At 38.0% G+C, this 23,099-nt stretch overlaps 2 protein-coding genes across 2 annotated transcripts; one reads left to right on the top strand and one right to left on the bottom strand.

The window, feature by feature from the left end:
• The first annotated feature begins 3,759 nt into the window (after window positions 1-3,759).
• LOC129108767 (immunoglobulin superfamily containing leucine-rich repeat protein 2-like) lies at window positions 3,760-5,904 on the top strand. Its single transcript, XM_054620684.1, has one exon. The coding sequence runs from the start codon at window positions 3,763-3,765 to the stop codon at window positions 5,902-5,904; it is 2,142 nt and encodes a 713-aa protein (XP_054476659.1). The 5' UTR covers window positions 3,760-3,762.
• A 4,866-nt stretch (window positions 5,905-10,770) lies between these two features.
• Window positions 10,771-22,614, bottom strand: LOC129108253 (receptor for retinol uptake stra6-like). The gene is made up of 17 exons (XM_054619980.1): window positions 22,517-22,614; window positions 21,965-22,031; window positions 19,547-19,632; window positions 19,324-19,463; window positions 18,437-18,603; window positions 17,766-17,873; window positions 16,993-17,060; window positions 16,649-16,728; window positions 16,380-16,441; window positions 16,111-16,273; window positions 15,697-15,772; window positions 14,849-14,982; window positions 13,631-13,748; window positions 13,423-13,524; window positions 12,596-12,759; window positions 12,226-12,363; window positions 10,771-11,030 (listed from the first exon to the last, which is right to left on the bottom strand). The coding sequence occupies exons 1-17, from the start codon at window positions 22,612-22,614 to the stop codon at window positions 10,771-10,773; spliced, it is 2,031 nt and encodes a 676-aa protein (XP_054475955.1).
• Between the last annotated feature and the right edge of the window lie 485 nt (window positions 22,615-23,099).

Below are 23,099 nucleotides of genomic sequence, written 5' to 3' on the forward strand. Positions count from 1 at the left end.
CCTCTAAACAAGCTACCAACCTAAAGCATCCAGTCACATACGGTTAAGGTGTTGTTTATAAGAAAAGATATACATGAGTTCAAGGAAAGGACAGTTTTTTTTTTACTGCAGATCGAGTACGATTTTTATTTTCCAGTATGGTCCTAGTGTCAAAACCTAGAATTAAAGGAGACATGTTGTACTCATTTTAAGCTTCATACTTCATACATGTTGACATGCTTTAATTTCATTAACCTCTTTATCTTTTTCATACTGTCTGTCTGAATGAACCTGTATTCACAGTCTGTCTGGAACGCTGCATATTGGTGCCTGTCTCTTTAAGGCCTCATATGGAAAAAACTCAGTCTGCTATGATTGGATGGCAAGAAAAAATATGGTGAACCTTTGCAAAGTTATAGTTTAACTATACTTTAACTTACTCAGATGGGAGATGGTATATTCTAATGAGCATGTGACAAAGGAAGGGGAGACAAATATAGTGGCTTGTTGAACCACATGTTTACTGATCCAGGCAGTCCACAAAATAAATGACAGGGTTGTCTTATTTCACAGTTTTAGGGTTGGTAGACACTGTTAATACTCAAACGTATGTGCACAAGCACTAAAAAAAATGTTTTCATGTGTATGACATGTTTCTAAATGTTAAGTGTTCCACATTAGAAAAAAACACAAATATGGGGTTGTGTTGTTGAGTACTGAATCACTGTAGTATTGTTTTAATGTTAAAATATGAATAAAAAGTATCATATTAGGTTTTTTTTTACTGTTTGTAATCCTTGTTACTGTTTATATTATTTATAAAACATTGTAGCTGTATTAGACTTTGCGTTAGTATTAACAGTATAAGTAGCATGCATTATTAGTTTGTTGCACTTATTGTATTCGTATTAGTTTGTTTCTGCACTGTACTTTTGCTCTGGTTTATGCTTTTAGATGCTTGTTTAAGAAAGGAGATGCACTTATGACTTCTGGTGACTAGTAGTTCTCTAGAACAGTGGTTCTCAAATGGGGGTACGTGTACCCCTGGGGGTACGTGAAGGCACTCCAGGGGGTACGTGAGATTTTTAGAAAATATATTTAAAATTAGCATCCATTCAAAAATCCTTTAAAAATTGTTATTTAATAAATATTCAATAAAATATAAGTGTAAGTTCATAAACTGAATTCAATGCAACAATGCAATCGTCAGTGTTGACAGTTTAATAAATCAGACACTGATGGCAGAGCGCTTAGTATTACATCTTTTTTTCAACCAAAAATGCTTTGCACTGGTTAGGGGGTACTTGGCTAAAAAAGTATTTCACAGGAGGTACATCACTGAAAAAAGGTTGAGAACCACTGCTCTAGAATACCTATGTTGAATACACTTATTGTAAGTCGCTTTGGATAAAAGCGTCTGCTAAATGACTGTAATGTAATGTAAAATTATTATTATTATAGTTTTTATTATTATTATTATCATAATTATTATCTAAAGGAATAATAAGTCCTGTAAACGGTGGCGGTCATGTTGAAGGTCGTTTCCCCTTTAATTTTTTTTTTTTTTTTTTTTTGGGGGTGAAACGTCAACGTTATTCTGTTCAGAGCTGTGAGGAGGGGAGGATGAGAGGAGGATGAGAGGAGGATGAGAGGAGGAGGAGAGGAGGAGGAGGAGGAGGAGGAGAGGAGGAGGAGAGGAGGAGAGGAGGAGGAGGGAGGAGGAGGGAGGAGGAGAGGAGGAGGAGGAGAGGAGATAACTCTGTATGACAAACATTCACCGGCAGCAGAAACCCCGCAGCGGACACGCATCTCTTTCACCATGTAGATGCAGCGACAGACACGCATGACAACGCACTCAGCTTCCTCTTCAAACTTGAAACCAGCATGTATCCTGAGCTGCTCTGACTGGAAACACCGACGCATATTCTCTGCAGAGATTAGAAAAAACCAAAAAACCCCAATGCAGGTAAGCTTGTCACCCAGCTGCAGTCTCCTAACACGGAGGTGAGGGATCTGATTCCTCTCTGCATCAATTATTCACCTGTTTTTTTCTTTGCGGGGATGAACTTTGGTCTTGTGGTGTCAGATTTCATTGACAGTCATGATGTTTTGTTTTTAAAAAAAGAGTGGATTCCAGCAGTGTGCATGCCAGGCAGCAGGCTGTAAACAAACAGAGCAGACATTTCAGCACCAAGGACAGAGCACCGGAGGCAGCTGCGTAGTTGGAAAAAGCTTCTCCCAATGACACAACACACAGATGAACTGTGTTAATTAAACATGTATTAATATTAGTTTATTAACCGAGTGCATCGTCAGAGCTTCAGATAAACTAAAATATTCATTTATGCACCAGTTTCCCCCCCACCCCTGTTTTCCCAGACATACCACATGTGGGTATGTGGGTGTATACCTCCTTCTGAGAGAATTACACGTTGTCACTTGTCAGTACAAGAGAGTAAGAATCATATAGGCAAAATGTCCTTTTTTTCAACAGAATAATTTATGGGTGTGATGATGAGCTATTAAAGATGAGTCAGTCTTTTAATTATGTGGCACAGAATCCCAAATTTGCCTCAAAGGGCCTCACAATCTGTGCAGTTAATAACATTTCATATCCTTAGACACTCAAAAAAATCTCAAGAAGAGCAGCAGAGGAATGTTTTTTTTTATTCCAGGACAGACAGTCCAAAATTATAGTATGATAAATCAGGATGATAATATTACATATATGACGGATATGGATCTGGGGAGACGTCAAACAGGTGAAAAGCTGTTAGGTTGAGCCACTTTAAGTGGGGCTCCTGTGTTCTTTACATCAACAAAAGTAGCTGCTCTCTTCCTTCTCCAGTAAGTAGGTCAGTCTTATCATGCAGAGGAATGATCAAATGGACAAAAGTGTTTTAAAAAATCCACACGTACCATTAGCCATCCAGATAGTTATTGTTTTTTATGTATCTAGGTATTGTGATATCTGTGACTGAGATTTCTCAGAATTTAATTAAAAGACTCTGCAGTAAAATCTCTTTCCAGAATCAACTTTCTGTTTACTCTGATCAACAGGCCGCACCGATGGAGTCTTAATTCACAATATAATCCAATAATTATGTAAACAGTGGAGGCAGAAAAGTACTGAAACTTGTGCATAATAATTGAGTAACATTTCTCTCCTGCTCTGACTGAAAATGTTGATTGTCGGAAAGCAGGTTTGCTGAATGTAGCCGAGCAGTCACCTCTGGCTGATGCCCTAGTCTCCCTTGCATTGTCTCTGCAGAATGGCACACATTGTTTAAATGGTAATGTTGAAAGACCTTAATCAATTCATACATCAGGCACGTATCTGCGAAACAGAGAAAACTGTCAAAGGTCAACAAGTTATACTTTTAAATGATGGTACAATGATGGTAGCTCTTTGGTTTGATTATATATAGAGAGTATATAATGGTTTTAAAGTAGTCACTGCAGCCTTGAACAAGCTAATCATTGAGTACCTAAAATAAAAACAAAGTATGAACCTGAAAATGAGCATGATTTGGCTTGTTTAATACTAGATTTAGAAACTGGGACTTTTTGAAAAATGCAGTTCTTACTCTGTCTGGAGGCAGTTTTTCTTCTAAAATGTCAAAATTTAGTAGACTAGCTCTGACACTTAATACCCAAATCTGTGGTATTTTCATTTTAAATTCTATTGTTTAACTCTTCTTTTTCCATTAATTCTGCTAATTAAACCAAGTTTAATCTACTAATTTAATGATGTACTGTGACGCTGTTTTACAGGAGAAGAAGATGGCAGCCGCAGACATCCTCTACTTCATGTTGTGGATCGCCACAGTCTTCACCAGCGGACTTGGATGCCCGGAGCGCTGTACCTGTTCAGATAAATACAGTCGCAATTTTGTTGAATGCTCCTACAAAGACTTAGTTGAAGTCCCAGACGGTTTGCCTCCTAATGTGATGACTGTAGGTCTCTCTGCTAACAAGATCACTTTGATACCAATGGGGAGCTTCGACAATGTCACCCGGGTGACGTCGCTGTGGATGGCCCACAATGAGATCGTCTCCATCGAAGAAGGGGCCCTCACGCCTTTGGGTCATCTGCGTAACTTTGACATCAGCCACAATAGAATTGTAGACTTTCCTTGGGGGGATCTGCAGAACCTCACAAGCCTGCAGCTGTTGAAGATGAACCACAACGAGATGGTCCACCTGCCGAAGGACGCCTTCTCCAACCTCAAAGACCTAAAGTCCCTCCGACTCAACAATAACAAATTCATAACTATAATTGAAGGGACGTTTGACGGTTTGGTGTCTTTGTCCTACTTGCAGATTTGTAAAAATCCTTTTGCATGCACCTGTTCCCTCGACTGGCTCAGAGACTGGATTTCAACAGCCACTATCTCAGTCCCGGAGCAGAATTTAATCATCTGTGCGACTCCACAGAAACTGAGAGGGGAAGTGATCGGAAAATTACCTAAATCAAAGTGCACAAGCACAAATGTGACGATACGAACCGAGCCAAATATTCATAACACGACTTTCTATGAAGGGAGCACGTTGGTGTTGACTTGTGAATTCACAGGAAACCCAAAGCCTCTGGTAATGTGGAATATTCGAAGCAAAAGCCAGAAGCAAGAGCTGGCTTTGTCCTTCACTGAGGATGACTCGGTAGAATCAAACGAGGACTCCTTACTGTCTTATAATCCCGTCAAAGTTTTTAATAATGGGACTCTTATCATTTCACACCTCAGCAAGGAAGACGGCGGCAACTACAGCTGCTCGGCCACTAATGAGTTTGGAAGAGCAGAGGATTCAATGGCAGTGAAGGTGGTGGCTTTAGCTAAACCAACACCCACCAAACAAGAGACCACAACACCTATTTACACTAAAACACACCCATCTATACAGCAAACAACACACAAAACTTATATTTTGGACTCTGTGCTTCTCCCTGATGTAAAGAGAAAAGACATGATGAAAATTGGACCCACTTTCCAGCCCACTGCGGCGATCAAGTCTTCTGAGGAGGAAACAACTTATCGATCCCGAGCTAGTACATGTGGCTTGACGGCTAACACGAGATACATTTCTAACCACGTCTTTAACGGGAGTTTGGATGATATCAAGCAGTACACATTTGACTTTGGTGTCGTTGCATTAGCCGTGTCAGAAAGAGAGGCAACAGTCCGGCTGAACCCTCTGCTCATACCCAGGTACAACAGTGCCAATCGAGACGCCGCCAACGCCGCCACATCTGATGAGTTCTCCGACATTGACAGTGAAGAGCGTAACAGCCTTTCAGACGTCTCTGAAAAAGCAAATTCAAACGGCTTGTATTTGTGCGTCACTGGCGACCACAAACACTCAGCGGTGCAGTGGTCGAGGATCACAGAGGGAGTCACCACGTATCTGTTCAGCGATTTGCGCCCTGGCACCAACTACTCCCTGTGTCTGACCTACAGAGGGGAAGACTGTGAGGTCCAGGTGCTGTTCACCACCAGGAGGAGGGTACCCAACCTGTTCATCATCATCTCCGTCAGCATCTGCCTCCTCACCGTGTCCACCGTGCCCCTCCTCGGTGCGACGTGCTTCCACCTGGTGTACAAATACCGCAGCAAGACCTACAAGCTGATCCTGAAGGCCAAGGGCCAGTACCACATGGAGAGGAACCTCACCGCCAACTTCAACGTCCGCGCGCCTCACACCGAGTCCCAGAGGAAGATTAACGGCAGCCAGCTGGACGAGGAGGAGGGGGAGATGGAGAGCGGGGACGGAGAGAGAGAGGCGGATACAGAAGAGAGCATCATGACTGAGTCCTTTTCTTTGTCTCAGTGCAGGGGGAATTTAGACAACTGTGAGGTTGGATCAGAGTACAGTGATAGGTTACCTTTGGGAGCTGAAGCAGTGAATATTACAAGCAGCTACAAATAACCAGATCAGTAATTGTTGACATCATTTGCTGTTTACTTTTTGCATGTGGTGAAAGGATAAACTATAGACTTTATAAAGGCGGTAGACGTAGACACCGTGATGTCACACATTGGTTTGTGGACTACTGTTTTAAAGCATTGTGTTTGTCAGTTCGCCGGGCAAGGTAGCCAATGCTTTTAGCATACTCTGCTTTATTTTCTATTTTACTCTAAACGGGACCATAATTTACTAAATTAACATCAGAAGATTTGTCACAAACGATTGAGACACTAAACTCATGTAAAGTTGTTAACTGAGTAAATCATGTGAAGAGTAGAGTCATTTTCTCATAGAAATTTATACAATCTGACTTCTTTTTGCAACCAGAGGAACCGCCCCATGCTGCTCATTTGAAAGAATGCAAGTTTAAAGCACTTAGCTAAACAGTAAAACAGGATTTTCCCTTTAGCCTTGCAAAGGCAGCCCAGACATATTGCTTTTATCTGACAAGACTAAAAATACACTGACTTGCTTTACTTGCAGAGCTGCACATTCAGTCACTTGACAGGCTTCCAGCAGCTAGGCTGTATCGATTGTTGTTGTGAATGTTTTCAAGACAAACGTTTCAGTGAAAGCTGCAGACCTGTCCATGTTAACCTCGTTACCCATATTTTTTGTAGCTGGAAAAATCACAGCTTGTTTTGCTCTTTTCAAAATAGGCAATTGGCTGAATATATGTCCACCTCAGAAAAACAACTTGCATAAACATAAGAGTGTAAAATTACAACCAGCTTGTGTTCCAGACAGAGAAACTGAGTCTGGTTATCAAAGAAGGAACAGCTGGCACAACATCAAAGCATTCAAGGTCTGTGCAACTTCATAAAATATAGTAAAATAAATATTAAGATGTAATTGGTGATTGGTTTCAGACTGAGGCCTTCCTCAGACGGTGAGTAGTGTTTAAATGAATATTTACAAGATAAAGTAAAAGACAATTATTGCTTTGCATGCAGAAAGTTAGATGAGAACATTAATACAACTTTTACGTTTGTCAGGTAAATATGCAGCTACATACAGTTAGCTTAGCTTAGCACAAAGACTAGAAACAGCTAGCTTACTAACAGCTTTAGTTGGCTTATTAAAAAGCACATAGAAAGTTCACAGCTTCACCACAGCTGCACAATTCTCCTTTATTTTAATGATAGAAGATGCAAAGAATTTTAAAAGTGCATCTGGATCCAGATCTGCACTAAATTACACATAGTGATAGACAATCATGGGATGCATGAACCAGATACAATATTTTATTATAAGGAAGTTCAGTATTTAAGGAAGTTCAGTAGTTCATAAGAACCATAAATGATCAGAATGACATTTTATTTTTACATTAAGAAATTGCCTAGTCGTGTTCTTTGGTCAAGCTATCTACAGTATTTCAATAAAATTTGAAAAATCCAGGCCTGGAGAGAAACAAAATACATCTAACGGCGTTACATCGCACATGTGCACGGGTTACTACTACACAAGTCTCACTCAACACACTAATGAAAAATTGCTTTCACTGGGTGGAAATTTTGCCTACTTACTGTATGTTCGTATTTAAAGCAGAAAAGTGGAACAACATCACTTTACAGTGCAAGTTATCGCAAAGCAGGACGGTTTGCACATTTTCCAGTTCATCAAGATTATTCTTTTTAACTAGAGGCATCCCAGCGTGAAAATACACTTTGAATTAAATCAGCAAAAATTAGAAAATTTCTGGTCCCACTAACACACCAGGTTAATATAATGTCATTCATATGGATACTGCTGCAGCTCAAAGGTAAAATCCAGGAGCACTTCTGTGCCAAATGATTTGAGTCCTGGGAAGATATAATTTTCACAGCTGAAAGGCAGAATTTGCACTTTACTGTAATGTTGTTCCCCTGCTTTAAGTAAAAAATAATGAATAAATAATAAAGTAATCAAAAGTAACATAAACAAAATACTTTTTTTTAACAAGTATTTAGTAATTGTATTGAAATACATTTTTGTACCCAGGAAAACTTGATTTTAAGTTAAAAATAAAAACAGAAACAGGGGAACACATAAAATTCTTGTCGGAGATATAATGAAACTCAGTAAAAGGCTTATTTGTTCATTTGTGCTTTTTGTCCAGTTTGTCAGTGAAATATCAGTCTTACAGCTGGAAAATGTTGTAGTAATTTGATTAGCTGGCATGAATGAATTCAAGCCTGAAATGAACAATAAATCAGTTTATTACACATAAATGTATCAATTAAGAGCATCTTTGTTAATAACCTGTTCCTAATAGGAAGCTAATGAGTGAAAAGAAGAGCACATAAAAAATATCACTGATTTCTGGTGTCGAGTTGAGGACTAGCGAGGTTTTATAAAAAAAAATAAAAAATGCTTAAAACAAAATTTAACAAAGCTTGTGTCAAATGACATGCATTGCAAAATGATAGGGCCAAGTGACAACTAGATGTAGGCAGTATAAATGGGCTAAATGTTACTAAAAAATACACTATAATTCTTCTTTGAACTACTTGCAGTAAATGTATGCTGTTGTATTAGGATTGCAGTAGCTCGAAAATACAGAAACTTAACTCTCTCGAACGAGTTTAAATGTTTAGAAAATGTTGTTTCAAAGAGAAAAACATATGAAGAAAAACTGTTTTCATGTAAAATATACACTACACTTTTTCTCGCTGGTAAAAATGTAAGTTCAGTATTATCCGCAGAGTCTACTGCATACTGTGTGTAACAGTACAAGCACCTCTGAGTGAGTATGTGAAGTTGCTGCCTCGTTGTATCTGGGTCATGTGTCCATCCCGTTGTATTCCCCAGAGTACTGTGTTAGAAGACCTGCATGCTGCCTGTTGTTGTGAGCAGTAGTACGCTGTGTCTCGTGTAAATATTCTTGACTTAAAATATGTTTCTTTCTGTTTTATACCCCTGTAATAAAGGAAGCAGTAGGTCTTTACCAAAGTGTTTAAATATCCTGACTAACTCTCCTTATCCTATGTGCCTCAATAAAGTTTTGACAAAGGGATACTCAATGACTGATCGTCTTTCTTTTACTCTCAACACCTTTGGATTCAGAATATTTGGATTTTTTATTGGTTAGTTAGCTGGTTGTTAGTGTAGTTATAGTAACAATATATATGTAACATCAAAAATATAACAGGATATTTTGGTCTGGTAACAAATGCAATTTCAAACCAATAAATTGAACCCAATTCAATGATAAAACTAGAATAACCGCCTCACGGTTGTTGTACAGCACAATATATTGATCTGATATATTAATATTTAGTAATTGAAAATTCATGCAACTCATGAACACTTCATACTTTTCAATAATAGAGCAATACACTTTGCATTTATACATTTTATTATAATTTTAAAATGGGAAATGGATGAAGTCATGAATTTAACAACATAACTACTTTCCTGTAAAATGTTATGAAAACTGTTTATTTGTGTATATCCATTAAAATAGCTTGTAGGAAGTACTTCATGTACCAGAAAACTATAACCTGTATATATATATATATATATATATATATATATATATATATATAGTATGTGATATGATTAATCTCAATTTTCCATCATATTATTCATCCCATTATGATTATGAAGCTGAAATATAAGTAGAAACTTCTCACACATATAATGTATATATTACATTGACAGTAATAAGCAGCTTTAATTAAAAGGTCACAGTAGAGTATGTTGTTGTTCTCGTCCGACATTCTGGTGACTGCAGTTTTGGAGATTTTCATGAATGAGAAATTACATATTTCTATCTCGGTTGATCAATTTACAAACCCCCTTGAACATCATGGACAGCATAAGGAACAGGGATCACATTGAGAACCAGCATGTGTCGACGTAACTGCATCAACCAGAGGCAGAAGTGGAGCATGGCCTCTTATTGACTGCCTGCCATTGATCAGCACTGGCACTGTGCATGTCAATATGCAATTACTAAAAGGCCTCAACAGTCCTGCACAAGCAGAACACAATGAAAGTTTTATTTTCATTATAGTTGGTGGTGTCATTGATATTATTGAAAGGAAGTCTCCTGGATCTGATATTAACACTAACATTTCATTATTTGTAATGTTTATTTTTGAAAGTAACAGTGCCCCTGTTAGCTGCTATGTGTCTTTTTTGGTGCCTTTGTGGATCAGAAGCCATGACCGACCTGGCTCACCTGCATTGTGGGAATTTGAAATTGATCCCAGAGCCCAGTAACACTACCTTTCCCTAATCTTGACCAAACATTCTAGTTGCCTAACACTAACCATACTTTCGCTGCATAGTCCAGTGTTTAGGATTTAGTGGCATCTAGTGGTGAAATTCCAGATTGCAACCAATTGAAATAATTCCGCGTGCCAGTTGTGTTGAAGAGCTATTATGGCCGATGCAAAAAAAGATCCTGTCTAGAACCAGTGTTTGTTTGTCCTTTTCTGGGCTGTTCGGTAGAAACATGGCGGTACAACATGGCGGACTCCATTAAGAGGACCAGCTCCACACTTAAGATAACAGTTTCAAGTGATATATAAAGAAAACATTTTTTCACTTTGTTTTTTTATCCCCCTAACCTTACACGCTGGACATTTTACTGTAGTTAATGTGTCATTACCATGATATTTCCGTAACCTGAAGAATGAGGAATAGTTGCTATTTGCATATACTGCAAAAAAGCGAGAATTTTTAAAAAACGTTGGCATTAGATGTAAAAACAAAAGGACCATGTTTTTGTTTGTACAAGTTCAGGTATAACTACATTTAGTGCCATACTCCGAATATAACATAATTCGATTTATTTTGTAATATGCTGCCTACCACAATATAAACAGTACATTAGGGATCTCATTCAGTTTTATCTTGGCTGGTCAGGGTCTCAGTGGGCTGGACTGGCACGGCCGCAGGCTTGAAGTCCTCCTTCTTGCTGCCTTTCTTGGAGCCGCGTTTTGGGGTCCCATTCAGGACGGTTTCCGAGGTCTGCTGCGTCTGGAAGTGCTTCCTGGAGCCCAGCAGGGACGGGTTGTTGACCAGCGTGTACAGCAGATGCCAGCGAGCGTGAATCCTCCGACGGCTGGTCGCCTTGTTCAGCCTATTCTCCTGAATCCCTGAAAGCATGGAGGAGCAGGCTGTCAGGGCATAATGAGACACCAAACTGAGGGAAGACTGAAAATACTGTATGTCGCTGTGTGTGTACAGTATGTTTTGATTTCTGGGCATCCCATGAAAACCCTGTGGAGGATTAAAACAAGGTGCATCTTATTTATATTTTGGAGAAACAATCCTTTCCACTGTCGCATTGTTCCTTGAAATAATTATTCCTTTGTTGGGTGTTCAAACACTTCAAGTGGTTTTATTGCCTTAACCTAATTGACAATGCAGTTTTGAAAACACTTTAACATCAATCTACACAGGTAGAACGGATGGGGTTATGGTTCAAATATCTCAATATCTGTTGAATAAATTGCCTTGAATTTTGGTTAAAATATTCATGCTGCCCAGTGGATGAACCCTAATAACTTAAGTGATCCTCTGACTTTTCTTTTTTGTGCCACAAGGAAGTTCATTTGAGAAATATCCAGCCGAGACAGGATAACATTTGTTCTTGACGTATCACATATATGTATGAGAATGTCTGTATAGGGAAGAGTTTGGGGTGAATGGATTGGAAAAACACGTGACTTTCACCCAGGAGACCAGTGTTTGTGTCCTACGTAAAACCCAAAATGATGTACTCATTTTTACCGAAAAAAAGGATCTTTTACTAAACCCAACCAAGTAGTTTTGTTGCTTGAACCTAAACGTAATTGACAATCGAAACAGCTATAGCGTTATGAGCGGTTAAAACACGATAACATTAATATACATGTATGTAGAAATGTTGATATGAAAAATATTTTTCTTCATCTAGCACCACCAGCAGGCCAATCTTTTTACTTATCCATTGAAAGATTTTGACATATTTTAGCATGGAGAAGTTTATCTTCATGGTTAGACAACTGTAATTTGGATTGCCAGGAAATTTGATGCAGACATTCATGTTTGTTGTGAACATTAATGATGCCCTGATCATCAGGTCTATATTTTAGTTTGTCCAAATCTTAATGAGTCTATCTATCTGACAATTTTCATTTCTTTACAATGAAGTATGTTCATTACAGCGACTATAAGGTTTATATACAGCACTGGAATTCAAAACCTTTTAAATTAAATCTATGAAGGACAGGTCAAATGTGAAATGCGGCTACATACATGTGATGATATGGATTTTGTTTGTGTGTGTTTGCAGTTCCAGGTCTCTACCTTCCTCTGCGTCTCTTATTTTCTGCCCGGCTCTGCCACCCTCGATCATCATGTCCAGCAGCACCCCACAGAAAGCCTTCAACACCGGGTGTGACTGGCTGACCTCCACCTTCAGGGAGTGGGCGTAGTATCGGTAGGCTGGATTGGGTCAAACGTCACAGAGCATGGCTTTTATCAGATTGAGACCTTTACTTAAAATATCTTCAGGTGAGGTTGGAGTTATTTAATGTTTTTATTATCATCAACAAATCACCTGCAAAGTACAAAACTAGTAAATAAGTCTGTATGTCTGTTTATCTTACGCTTGATATATCTTATTCCTCAATGCTGTAGTATGCCTTTGTTGTCCAAAAAATATAAAAAATCATACCTGGGTCGTAGGACTCTGCGGTGCGATGCAGCAGACTGACATCAATACGACCAAGATGGATGATGTTGTACAGGGCTGTTATCACCATCCTCCATATGGCGACTATCAGTCCCACTAAGGTGTTGATCAGGAACAGCAGGTACGTCAGGAGGAACAGACTCTCTCTGGAAAACACCATAAAATATTTCAGAAAAAACAATCAGTTTACTTGGCCTGGTTTGTACGACTCAGACTGCGAAAATTAATTGTGTAATTATCTTTTGTGCCTCTGGGGGAGCTGTTTCTTGTCTGAGAAATCGCCCATGATTGGGTTTTTATCTTAAACCCTGCTTCCTGTCAAAGCGTATTGACCAATTGTAGGTTAATAAATTAAATATAAGCTATTGGCCACTGTTGGTTAAATATCTTTTTTAATCTTTCCCTTGTGAGTTCCGCAACTTTAACACTGCGTTACGGTAGCTCTAACCGTTCAGTTGAGTTCAGTTCTGTTATTTTTAGTCAGCCTAAAAAATAACAGGTTTTTCATTGTAAAATGAAACTCCCCCTAGGTTACTAAAGGACCCTCAGGTCCCTCAAATTCAAGGAAAATAATACAGTAGATATGATCTCAGTATCCTCAAAGGCAGCTGCATCCCCATGCAACACTGATGATCAACAATCAAAATGGATGGTACAATGGTTTCATCTCAAGAATATATATTTTTTCTGATCAGCAGCCAAAAAATAATAATAAAAAAAATAAAGGATTCTTCTTCTTCACTGATTGCCTAATCAACACACTATACATACTACATCAAACTCCTTTCCAATAAATGAGCTTTACAAACCTGTTCTTTAAGTCTCTCGTACTGGCTTCCTTTTTAATGAAAGCAAACTGAGCAGTCACATGTTGAAGCAAAGTAACCAGGATCAGTGTGACCCAGCCCGACCTGAAACATCACAAAGAAAACAAAACAATTATATATAATCTCTGTTTTGATCATTAATCACAAAATAAAATAAAGATCTAATGTACATGAAAGGTTGCTGACTCACCATGCCTTCCCCGCGATTGCGAAGACGATGACATTACGACCGTAAAAAACAGGGATTATGATCAAAAACACCAGGAACAAGAAGCAGATGAAAAACACCACAGTCTGAATTGCCATTCCTGAAAACACAACACAGACACAACGGCAATTTTTTAAAAACACATTTACAAAAGGTATTATCATTTTTTTATAGCATTCTTTAATTAAGCAAATATAATGTGACAAGCTGAGGAATGGATTCTTCTTCACTATTCAAATCTAGGATTAATCAAGGGATAAGCTTCTTAATATTTTTGGTATACATCGTCAACAAATCCCATTAAAGGCCCAAAGTCAGCCTCTGCATATTGTTTTATTTATCATCCATGTCTGTTGCATTCAGCCCCAAACCCATTTACTCCTGAAGATTATGTTTAAAAGAAGAAGCATATATATAGTTTTTTCATTCAAAGTTTGATAACAGTTTGTCACACAACACAAACATGGGGAAGTAATGCATTTGTTGAGGACTATTTTCAGCGGGGGATTAATCTACATTTGGTGCTCCAGTTTGTTTTGGTGGCAGCAGGACGCAGCACCCACAGTGTGTGTGATTGTGTTTATAAAGTAGAATATCATCCAGTGGAACAGTGTGGCTCATTGATGTGTTTTTAATAGTTTTTGGACTAAAATGGAGATCTGTGGCACAAAGGACAAAGCTTTCAGTTTGTACAAACAGTGCATTCAGAGAGTATTCTCATTTTCTCTATCTAACATCATAAGCCAAGCTCAGCTGCCTCCATTTCTCTTGATCATCTACGAGAATCTCACCTTGATTGGAGTCCAGCTGTGGTAAATTAAATTGATTGATTTGAAGAGGCAATCACACCTGTCTATATAAGGTCTCACAGCTGACATCAGAGCTAAGAAGCAAGGCATGAGGTCCTTTTCGGTTGCTTTGTCATTATTGAGGGTAGATTGATGAGGGAAAAAAATAATTTAAACTACTTTTAGCATAATGCTGAAATAAAGGTGAAGAAGCCTGAATATTTTCTGAATGCACTGTAGAGTACCCCTTTGATTAATCCTCCTAACAACACTTGCTGGTAGGATTAATTTGTTGTTGGTGTTTGTCTCTTTTTGAGATTTGTTGACATTTAGAAAATCACTGAATACAACCAGCATTTTCCTTCAATAAAGTAAAAATCACTGAAGGTTTTCTTGAGTATTGGAGCTTTACCGAGGCAGACGATCGCAGCCTGGTATCCAGTCAAACCCATCCAACAGACAATACCAGGTTTAGATGGCCGGATGGTCTTCTGGCTGTTATAAACGCTGTAAACGTCTCCTTTATACAGTCCTTTCAGGTTTGACCTGAAACAAATGAAAAACAGTGATGCATGAAGTTCAAACAGGAAGGCGTGGGAATCTAATCTGCACAGAGAGTAGTCGACAGGTTTCTATAAGGTGTCAAAAAAGTGAAAAAGTGCCCCCATTAACATAATACCACACTATTTAGTATGCCAGAAAAATATTTAGCATGTCCCAATAGACAGTATGGCAAATGCAGTTTGCCAAAAATAACAGGATGTGTTACTGCATTCGGTCGCTATTTGCAATATGTAAGGCAGCATGCTTTTCTGGCTATTTTGACCCGCAATCCTCTGCAGAGCGGATGAAATGTCACATCAACTGAGCTGCAGAGAGAGCAAAGGCCGATAACAACTTATTGAAAGACGCTATATTTCTAGCAGGAAAATGATAATATAAATCGGTCTAAATGCTGTTTTATTTTTTGTGAGGTAAAAATGCTCTTTCAATAGATAGGAACTATATTCATACATTTTTCATAATGTGAGCACAGCGGGAAGACTTGCACATTATATTTAGGGAAAAAAACTAAATCATATTCTGATTCTGGGTTTTGTTGCAGGCTTGGCATGACTCAACTGCACGGCTGCCTCTTTAGGTTTAAGATAATTGCATTGAAAACAAGTCTGGTTTATTTGTGAAAACAGTTTAACATAGTTAATATAGCCAATCATAGTTTATAATTATGGATCAATCTCAAGGTTTTAATTCACTTACCTGTGAAGTACCAAGGACCTCATGAGCATGATGAGACTGACCAAACAAGACAGGGTCACCGCACAGAGGTAGCACACTAACAGACAACATGGTGGAGAAGAAAAAACAAATGAGTCATTGATTTCATAACTATACACTCAAAGATTTTGACACATTTTCACTCACAACTCGTCAAATACCGACACTCAGCCAGTGGTTCTAAGCCACAAACTATGACTTTGACTTTTAGTTTCACACGGGACACAAACAGGTCTACTGGGTGAAAGTCCTGTGTTTGTTTGACCAACCCTCCCTACATGGACTTATGCACAGTTTATACGACAGTTGCTCTGACAATCTAATAACTTGGATGGGTTTACATTGGAGTTAAAGCCCAGTGCTTCTCATACAGATGATAAATTGCACCTCACATACCCTCCAGCAACCAAGTATAGAAGGTCACAATTTTGACGACCTCCATCCTGTCATCTGACAGGACGATCCCGAACCCAAGTAACAGGAAGGCGATGTTTTCATCGATACCAGCACGGACAATGTGGAGAGTGGGGACCACCAGGACGACCAACAACAACGCCGTCTGAAAGATGTACACATTCACTTTAACATAATTTCACAAAGGCATACAGCTGTATCTACTGATTTAAGAGGTAAAACGTCATGACAACGGTCTACGGGAGACTTACATGATATATCGCCACAAGGGCAACAAATGCTGATACGGCCAGTTTTAGTGGAAAACGAAACACTGAAAGACAAAATAACTCACAGTCACTTCTTTCACAATGGAGCTTTGTTCAGTCACAGCCATTAAAGGATTAAACATAACTGCATCACTTTGAAGCTCCAACTTTTAGAGAACATATCAACATATCAAAATAAACTGATTTCATTGAGTGATACATAAATATAAAATGGCAGCTAATAAAAAAAAAACTTGTATGACTGCACTTACCTTTTTCTGGTATATAAATATAACTCTTGGGCACCTCCAGTATTCTCTCTACCAGCGTTGGTTTGTCTGTAGTTGAAGCGCTAAAATAGATATAAACACAGAGAATAAATAATGTTAGCCACATAAATTAGGAATAATTGTCCTTAAATTAAAAGAAAGATTCCTTCTGTACATTATTTTAATAATTATCTTGTCAAATTTATGCTTTATGTATATGCATCTGCTTACTTTTATTATTATTTGCCCTTTCTCTACCAACGATGATTTGGATTTCTGGTTTTGGTTGTTATCTTCTGTGTAACATGTTCTCAAAAAAAAGTTTGATTCATGTGTGATTCATTCACCTGCCAGTTGAGGACTTTTTCTTGAGAAGCAACTTCACATAGTTGGTGTAGTAGCTGCTGTCAAGGTCCTACAAACAAAAAATTAGACTTAAGATCAAACTTAAGATGAGGAAGTTATTAATAGAAGGTCATGGGTTTGATTTCCCTCTCAATTTACAGTGGAAAAGTTTTCCAGAGTGACTCTCAGTAGGGTTTAGCAACATTTCAAGCTGACAGAAATTATTCTCCATTTTATTGTGTGTAATTTGGGGTCTTGATACTTCAAATTATTGACAGCTTCAATCAGTGCTTGGTTGAAAACATCCTGACAAAAAAAGAAGAGCCAAGATTCTCAATGGATGAGCTAGAACAATTAACAAGAATAAAAAAAAATATGAAACAAAAAATGAAAGACTAGTGACTAAGTGCTTGTTTTCCTGCTTATTGTTTAGTCTCACTAAAAGGATTTCTCCTCCAAATTATTAGCAAAAACTGTGACGGAGTTAACTTGCTGTTAAAACAAACACTCTGTTGTATTAGTATGTTTGAAAGGGGAAAATGATCACCTCTCTCGTCATAATCTGCTCAAGGACGCTGAGCTAAACCCATTCTGTTATGCACAAGCTGCTTACAGTAATCATGTTTTACATAGTTGAAATTCATGTTTTCTTTGTTTAGTTGCACCAGACACAGCCTGCGATTAGTTTACATGTTGGTATTTACACACATCAGAAGGCAGATATGGTACTTTTCTCTTGTCTGAATGTTAATGTTGGTATTCTGACTTCTCTCACCTCGTCCGTTTTTGGTCCTTTCACAAACAGCAAAGGAAACTGGACACAGAGATATGCGAGGCAGGCCAACTGAGGCAGACTTGCAAGCAGAGCGTAGTACTTATAGATCTGTGAGGAGGAAAATGGAAAAATATATTTAAAAGTATCATTTCAACTGAAATCAGTAAAAACAAAAATATCACAAACTTGTTTGCAGACTTGTGGTTTTATGTGTTTCAGTTGGAATTTTGTATCTCAAGAGGTAATGTCCCAATCATCCACTGTCAACAGTTTTTTTTAATTTTATAGCAAAGATTTATTTCATTGTCTTCTGTCTCGATCACCAAGTGATGTGTTGGTTCACTTTTGCACTGTGATGTGTAGGCTTGAGCTTCTATCTGTTAAACCTGTTTTCTCTGCTATATCAGTTTAACATCCTGGATATATTCTTAAAAACGCATATTGTAGACCCTTCTGTCAGCTTATTTCTGAAAAAGCTTTTCGCTTTACCAAGAATGAATATTTATCAGGGAGTGGAGTTAGTGACAGTGTGGGCTCCATGGTAACTCAGTCAGTTTGATGGAGTAGCAGAAGGGGGCGGAGCTTAGCCAAGGGTCAATTATATTGTCACTTTTGCAATATAAAACTAGGTATACAATGATGACAATATTAACATGTTGTTGGTGTCTCACCTCTGGAGTCGTTGGACAGTCAAACTTCTGCCAGACCAGTACCGCGAAGTGACTGAAGGAGAGGAGCGTCCCGAACACGTAACCTGCTTTGTGCTGCAGAGTGCAACAGACCACCAGAGGATAATACAGGACAGGATAGTAGAAGATGGCGATTATCTTCATGTACTCTGAAAAACAAGGGATAAAAGAAAAGGATATATGACTCCTTGATGTGTGACCTGACATAGGATACTCAATATTGACATAACAAAGCAACCCAGTCGCCAGAACAAAATGTTGGATAAATTGAATCTCTACGCTTCTGGAACAAAAATATGTTTAATATCAACATTCCTTCATACATACATATATATTAACGTTATAGTGTTTGAACCTCTTGTGATGCTTTTTGCTCTTTTGAAAATGCATTATCAATTCCATTTAAGTTGAGGCAACAAAACAAATTGGTTAGGTTTGGTGAAGGTTTGGGTTTGACTTCGATTAAACATATTTGTGATACAACAATTACAAATGTAATCTGAGAGACAAAGTATTTCCCTCAGAATGTAATTGACAATGTAGTTTCATTGTATGGGAACAAGACCAAGCTAAACAAAACAAGGGAACTGAAGTCTTGCCTAATTTTCCAAGCTACCTTCTGTTCCACTAACCCATGTAATGTGATTATTTTAGTAATTTCTTATATAGCTACAGTTATTCAGAGTCCCCCTCTTACTTTATTGAAACATAAATTAAAGCCACAATGAGTATTATTTTTCCAATTATACCGCTGACACAATGTCTTTTTAAAAACAAAATTAGGTATCCAGGCAAATGGAGTCCAAATGGAGGCAAATGGAGTGATGCAGCTCCAGTCACCTTTAGAAATAAACCATATAAATGTTCACCTTTAATATTGGCTGGAGTATCTTTGGAGAAAGGCAGAGGGTCCGGGGTGATCATCAGCATGGCCAGCTTGCTGAACACCAGTCCAAAAACAGCCATGATGAGGCCTTTTTTCTGAGTCTGGTCCAGGAAGTTGACTGGACTGTGAGATCATGAACAGAAAAATCTATTTAGTATGCCAAACAAACAGCAATCTTAAGTCCCATTTATGTTTAGACTTCCTACCTGAAGATACTGGAGGATCCTCTTGTAAATCCTTGGCAGAATTTGTTTTTCCTGGAGAGAACTGCCAGGATTAACATGACCACCAGCTACAGGGAAAGATGAAATTCAACTCAATCTTATCACTGTCTTCTGCTTTTGTCAGTCTCAGCTGCTGCTGAAAAGGCTCAGACATTTTATTGATATCATAACAAGAACAGACCTTGATTTAAAGCTGTGGGATTAGAAGTCAACAAGAAGACCTTGAGTTCAATTATATTTTGTCAAATTATATTTTCAGCACGTTCGTGTTATGTAAATATGGTTCTGATTGTTGAAAATGGATTCACACCAAACACAGATTTTCCCCCCAAAAAATGAATGAAAATGTATGTAGTTCTTATGAATACTTGCACAACCAAGCTGAACATTTGTGCAGGGAGAAAAATATTCCGACAGACCTTGAGTTAAGCTGATTTCTGCCTGCAGAAAACAAACCCTTTGTTCCAACTGATCTCATTCCTCCAGGTGTAGCTCCAGGTATTTGAATCTCTAGGTATTATTAGGATAAGTGTTGTCTGACCATGGACGTACCCTTAGAGATTTTCTGTCTGGATTTTTTTTTTTTGTTGTTGTGTGTAGTTGACACAGGCAGAGAGTTTTTGTTATTTTTGTGACAAAAATGGTACACTGAAATGCTGAAATTTTGCACTGGAAATGCTATGCATCGAAAAAGTTGCATGCGTATCCCCACATTTTGACATAACACTGGTTAGAAATGGCTTTAAATCAGATATTTCCAAATGCCTGGTAGCCTCTTTCTGTGAAATCACTTTAACATTTGTCTTGATTTACTACAGATGTTTTTTTCTTGCAAGTCACCAGATGATTTGCAGATATCTGCTATATTACTTTTGGCTTCAGAAAAATGTCCATGTGTTGATAACACAGAATTAAACACTTTTTGCTTTTAAATTAAAGCTATTCATAGTGTTTGCAAGCTACAGTATCATATTCAAACTATGCAACTTTCTGAAATAATAAACCAAAGCAGCTTTGTAGATGCAATTGGAAGTTGGGATAGAGCAACCAATCAATCATAAGCTCCTCATATAAATAACCTAATTTTGCAGAGAACATCCCCTCAGACTAGAACATCTTGTTATTTATGTTCTGCTGCAGTGACCCAGCTGTCACAGTTTATTCCACATTATTTACTGAGCAGAAGAATCAGTCAATGTCCATTCCGTGTGTACAGTATGAGGAGTTCTCTGACCGACTTAAAGTGGTCCTCACTTGTAATTGGTTAGGTTGAAATGATGGCAAACATAAAAAGGAATGCCTGCCTGAAGCAGCCGATGGATTCATAGAAAAAGCACTAAAGGATTTGATGGAAGATGCAAAAACTTCAGAACAAAATCTACATTTGCTGTGTGTTCCACTTATGGTTTACTTAGGAGGAGGACTACGTAGTGTAAATGTGTATTTGGGGTACTCTCATTCATACATATATATATTTATAGCTAACATTCTGTTGCTACCAACAACTGACATTGTTCCGTAGACCAGACCGGCACATGCGGTGATAGAAAACCAAAGATAATATAGTTAAGTGTCATCAATGCCATTTGACGCGTCTTAAGATTTAACGTATCCTCATACAACAGTTTGTATGATTTATTAGGAAAAGTTATTCATTTTCTTGTACGTTTTCCTACAAAAGCCAGCAACACGTGTCAATTTCTGCTCCTTATATTTATACAGTCTTTTCAAAATAAACTTCTGTCTTCACAGGAAACTTAGGTTTAGGCATAAAAAACTACTTGAAAGGTTTAGGAAAGAACCCTAAAATAGATTTAGACAACAAATCTACTTTCAAACAATGATCAAGGGAAAGATCATTGTTTGGATTTAAATAACAACGAAAGTGCACCTACGTTATGCATTTGAGTTCAACGCCTAACTTTAACCTGCAAATTGTAATTCCACAATTTGGCCACTACAAAAATTGGCTTAGGTCAATCTGTGACTCTGCAAATGTTGAGACGATCAGTTGCTCTACACTGCTAACAAAACCACTATGCTAGATGTCTGATGCTAATGTGTCCAGATTTTTTTTTGGGGCAATAATAATAATAATTTACCTCATGTTTTACTCTGGATTTACAGGTCAACGTATCTTCCCACCACTTATTCTTGTCTGTTTTCTCTCTTTTATAGACTAACTCATTTATATATTTTTTTAATACTTTGACCCTTGATCATAAAGTGTGACTTTTAATGTGACCTTTAGATCAATATCCAGCAGAATTCCAGGTAAAGGTAGACAACTTTGCTATAAAGGGTCACAATTAGACAAAAAGGTTGAGAACCAGCTGTCTAATCTACATCAACACTCAACAAAATGTGCATTCCCTTTTTTTAACTTGAGTATATACTTACAGATATCGACAGCATGCATATGTTGAAGAGCCTGTCGTCCGCTGTTGGGTCACATGGCAAAATAACTCTGTGACAAAAAAGGCAACACCCATTTAAATAAAGAAAGCTGAATTCTTGGCCAAAGTAAAAACATAAAAACAGAGAAAGGTTGTTAAAATTGCTGTCAAGTTTGGCTACTGAAAATACTTATAATTTTAAGATTTTCCCAGCTGGTAACTCAGATTGCTATTTCGTTAATGATTAGTTCTTTGTGTTAATACGAATATCAAGGTTTCAAGATGCTCAAGTTACATTTACATCTAACTGTTTACCAGAACTGCTTTCATCCTTGAGATTTTTCAAATAAAGCACAATAACAAAAATACAATCACAACCTTTCAGCTATCATGAATCACCAGAGATCAACTTATTAATTCCCCTACTGCTTTTCTACATATAATCAATACAAAACAATAAATACAATAGGAATTGAAATCAGCTTTTATTATTTTTTTTATAAACAGACACCTGTTTTGACACCTTCAGATCTTCATCATGAGGTTTTGTACTCACTCTTTGGGGGGTTTGGTTGGCTCTGCGTTGTTCGAGTACCAGTCTGAATAATCATAGGAATATTCAAAAGGCTCAAAGTCGGCCTTGCTCTGATTCATTGCAGCTGTTTAGTCGAGTCAAACAGGATGAAGCAGGTTGATCAAAGATCCAGAGGACTCCAGATCTTCCTCCTTCTGAGTCGGGTAACTTTGCTCAGTGACCTGCTGGTGCTGCAACGTGTCGGGACAGTTTGGCCCAAACACCCAAACACATTCCAGTTCAACTGAGAGCTCGACACAGCAGATTAACTAACGCACAGAGGGGAGTGAGAGGAGAGAGAGAGAGAGAGAGAGAGAGAGAGAGGTTTAACATTAAAGCGAATAAAGAGAAGAGGTTAGGCAAGAAACTGACTTTTAGTGACCTCTGCTCCTCTTTGAACTGATATCGTTTCTCTATTATGTGATAGTATAACTTCTAAACCTGGTTTCTTCATTCAACTTTAATATTATAATTAATTTAAGATGTGATTTAAATACCATTTTTTTCAGTGATAGAATGTAACAAAGTACTGTACAAATTTGAGGTGTTTTCCTTGAGTATTTCC

The sequence above is a fragment of the Anoplopoma fimbria genome, chromosome 2 (assembly GCF_027596085.1).
Source record: "Anoplopoma fimbria isolate UVic2021 breed Golden Eagle Sablefish chromosome 2, Afim_UVic_2022, whole genome shotgun sequence".
Lineage (NCBI taxonomy): Eukaryota > Metazoa > Chordata > Actinopteri > Perciformes > Anoplopomatidae > Anoplopoma > Anoplopoma fimbria.

Excerpts from the sequence above, each read along its gene's own strand:
- LOC129108767 (XM_054620684.1), top strand. The coding sequence starts at position 3,763 with ATGGCAGCCGCAGACATCCTCTACTTCATGTTGTGGATCGCCACAGTC.
- LOC129108253 (XM_054619980.1), bottom strand. The coding sequence starts at position 22,614 with ATGAATCAGAGCAAGGCCGACTTTGAGCCTTTTGAATATTCCTATGAT. Across the intron at positions 18,604-19,323 it reads TACTCCAGCCAATATTAAAG|AGTACATGAAGATAATCGCC; the intron begins GTGAACATTTAT and ends CTTGTTTTTCAG. Across the intron at positions 14,983-15,696 it reads AGGTCCTTGGTACTTCACAG|GTCAAACCTGAAAGGACTGT; the intron begins GTAAGTGAATTA and ends CATTTGTTTCAG.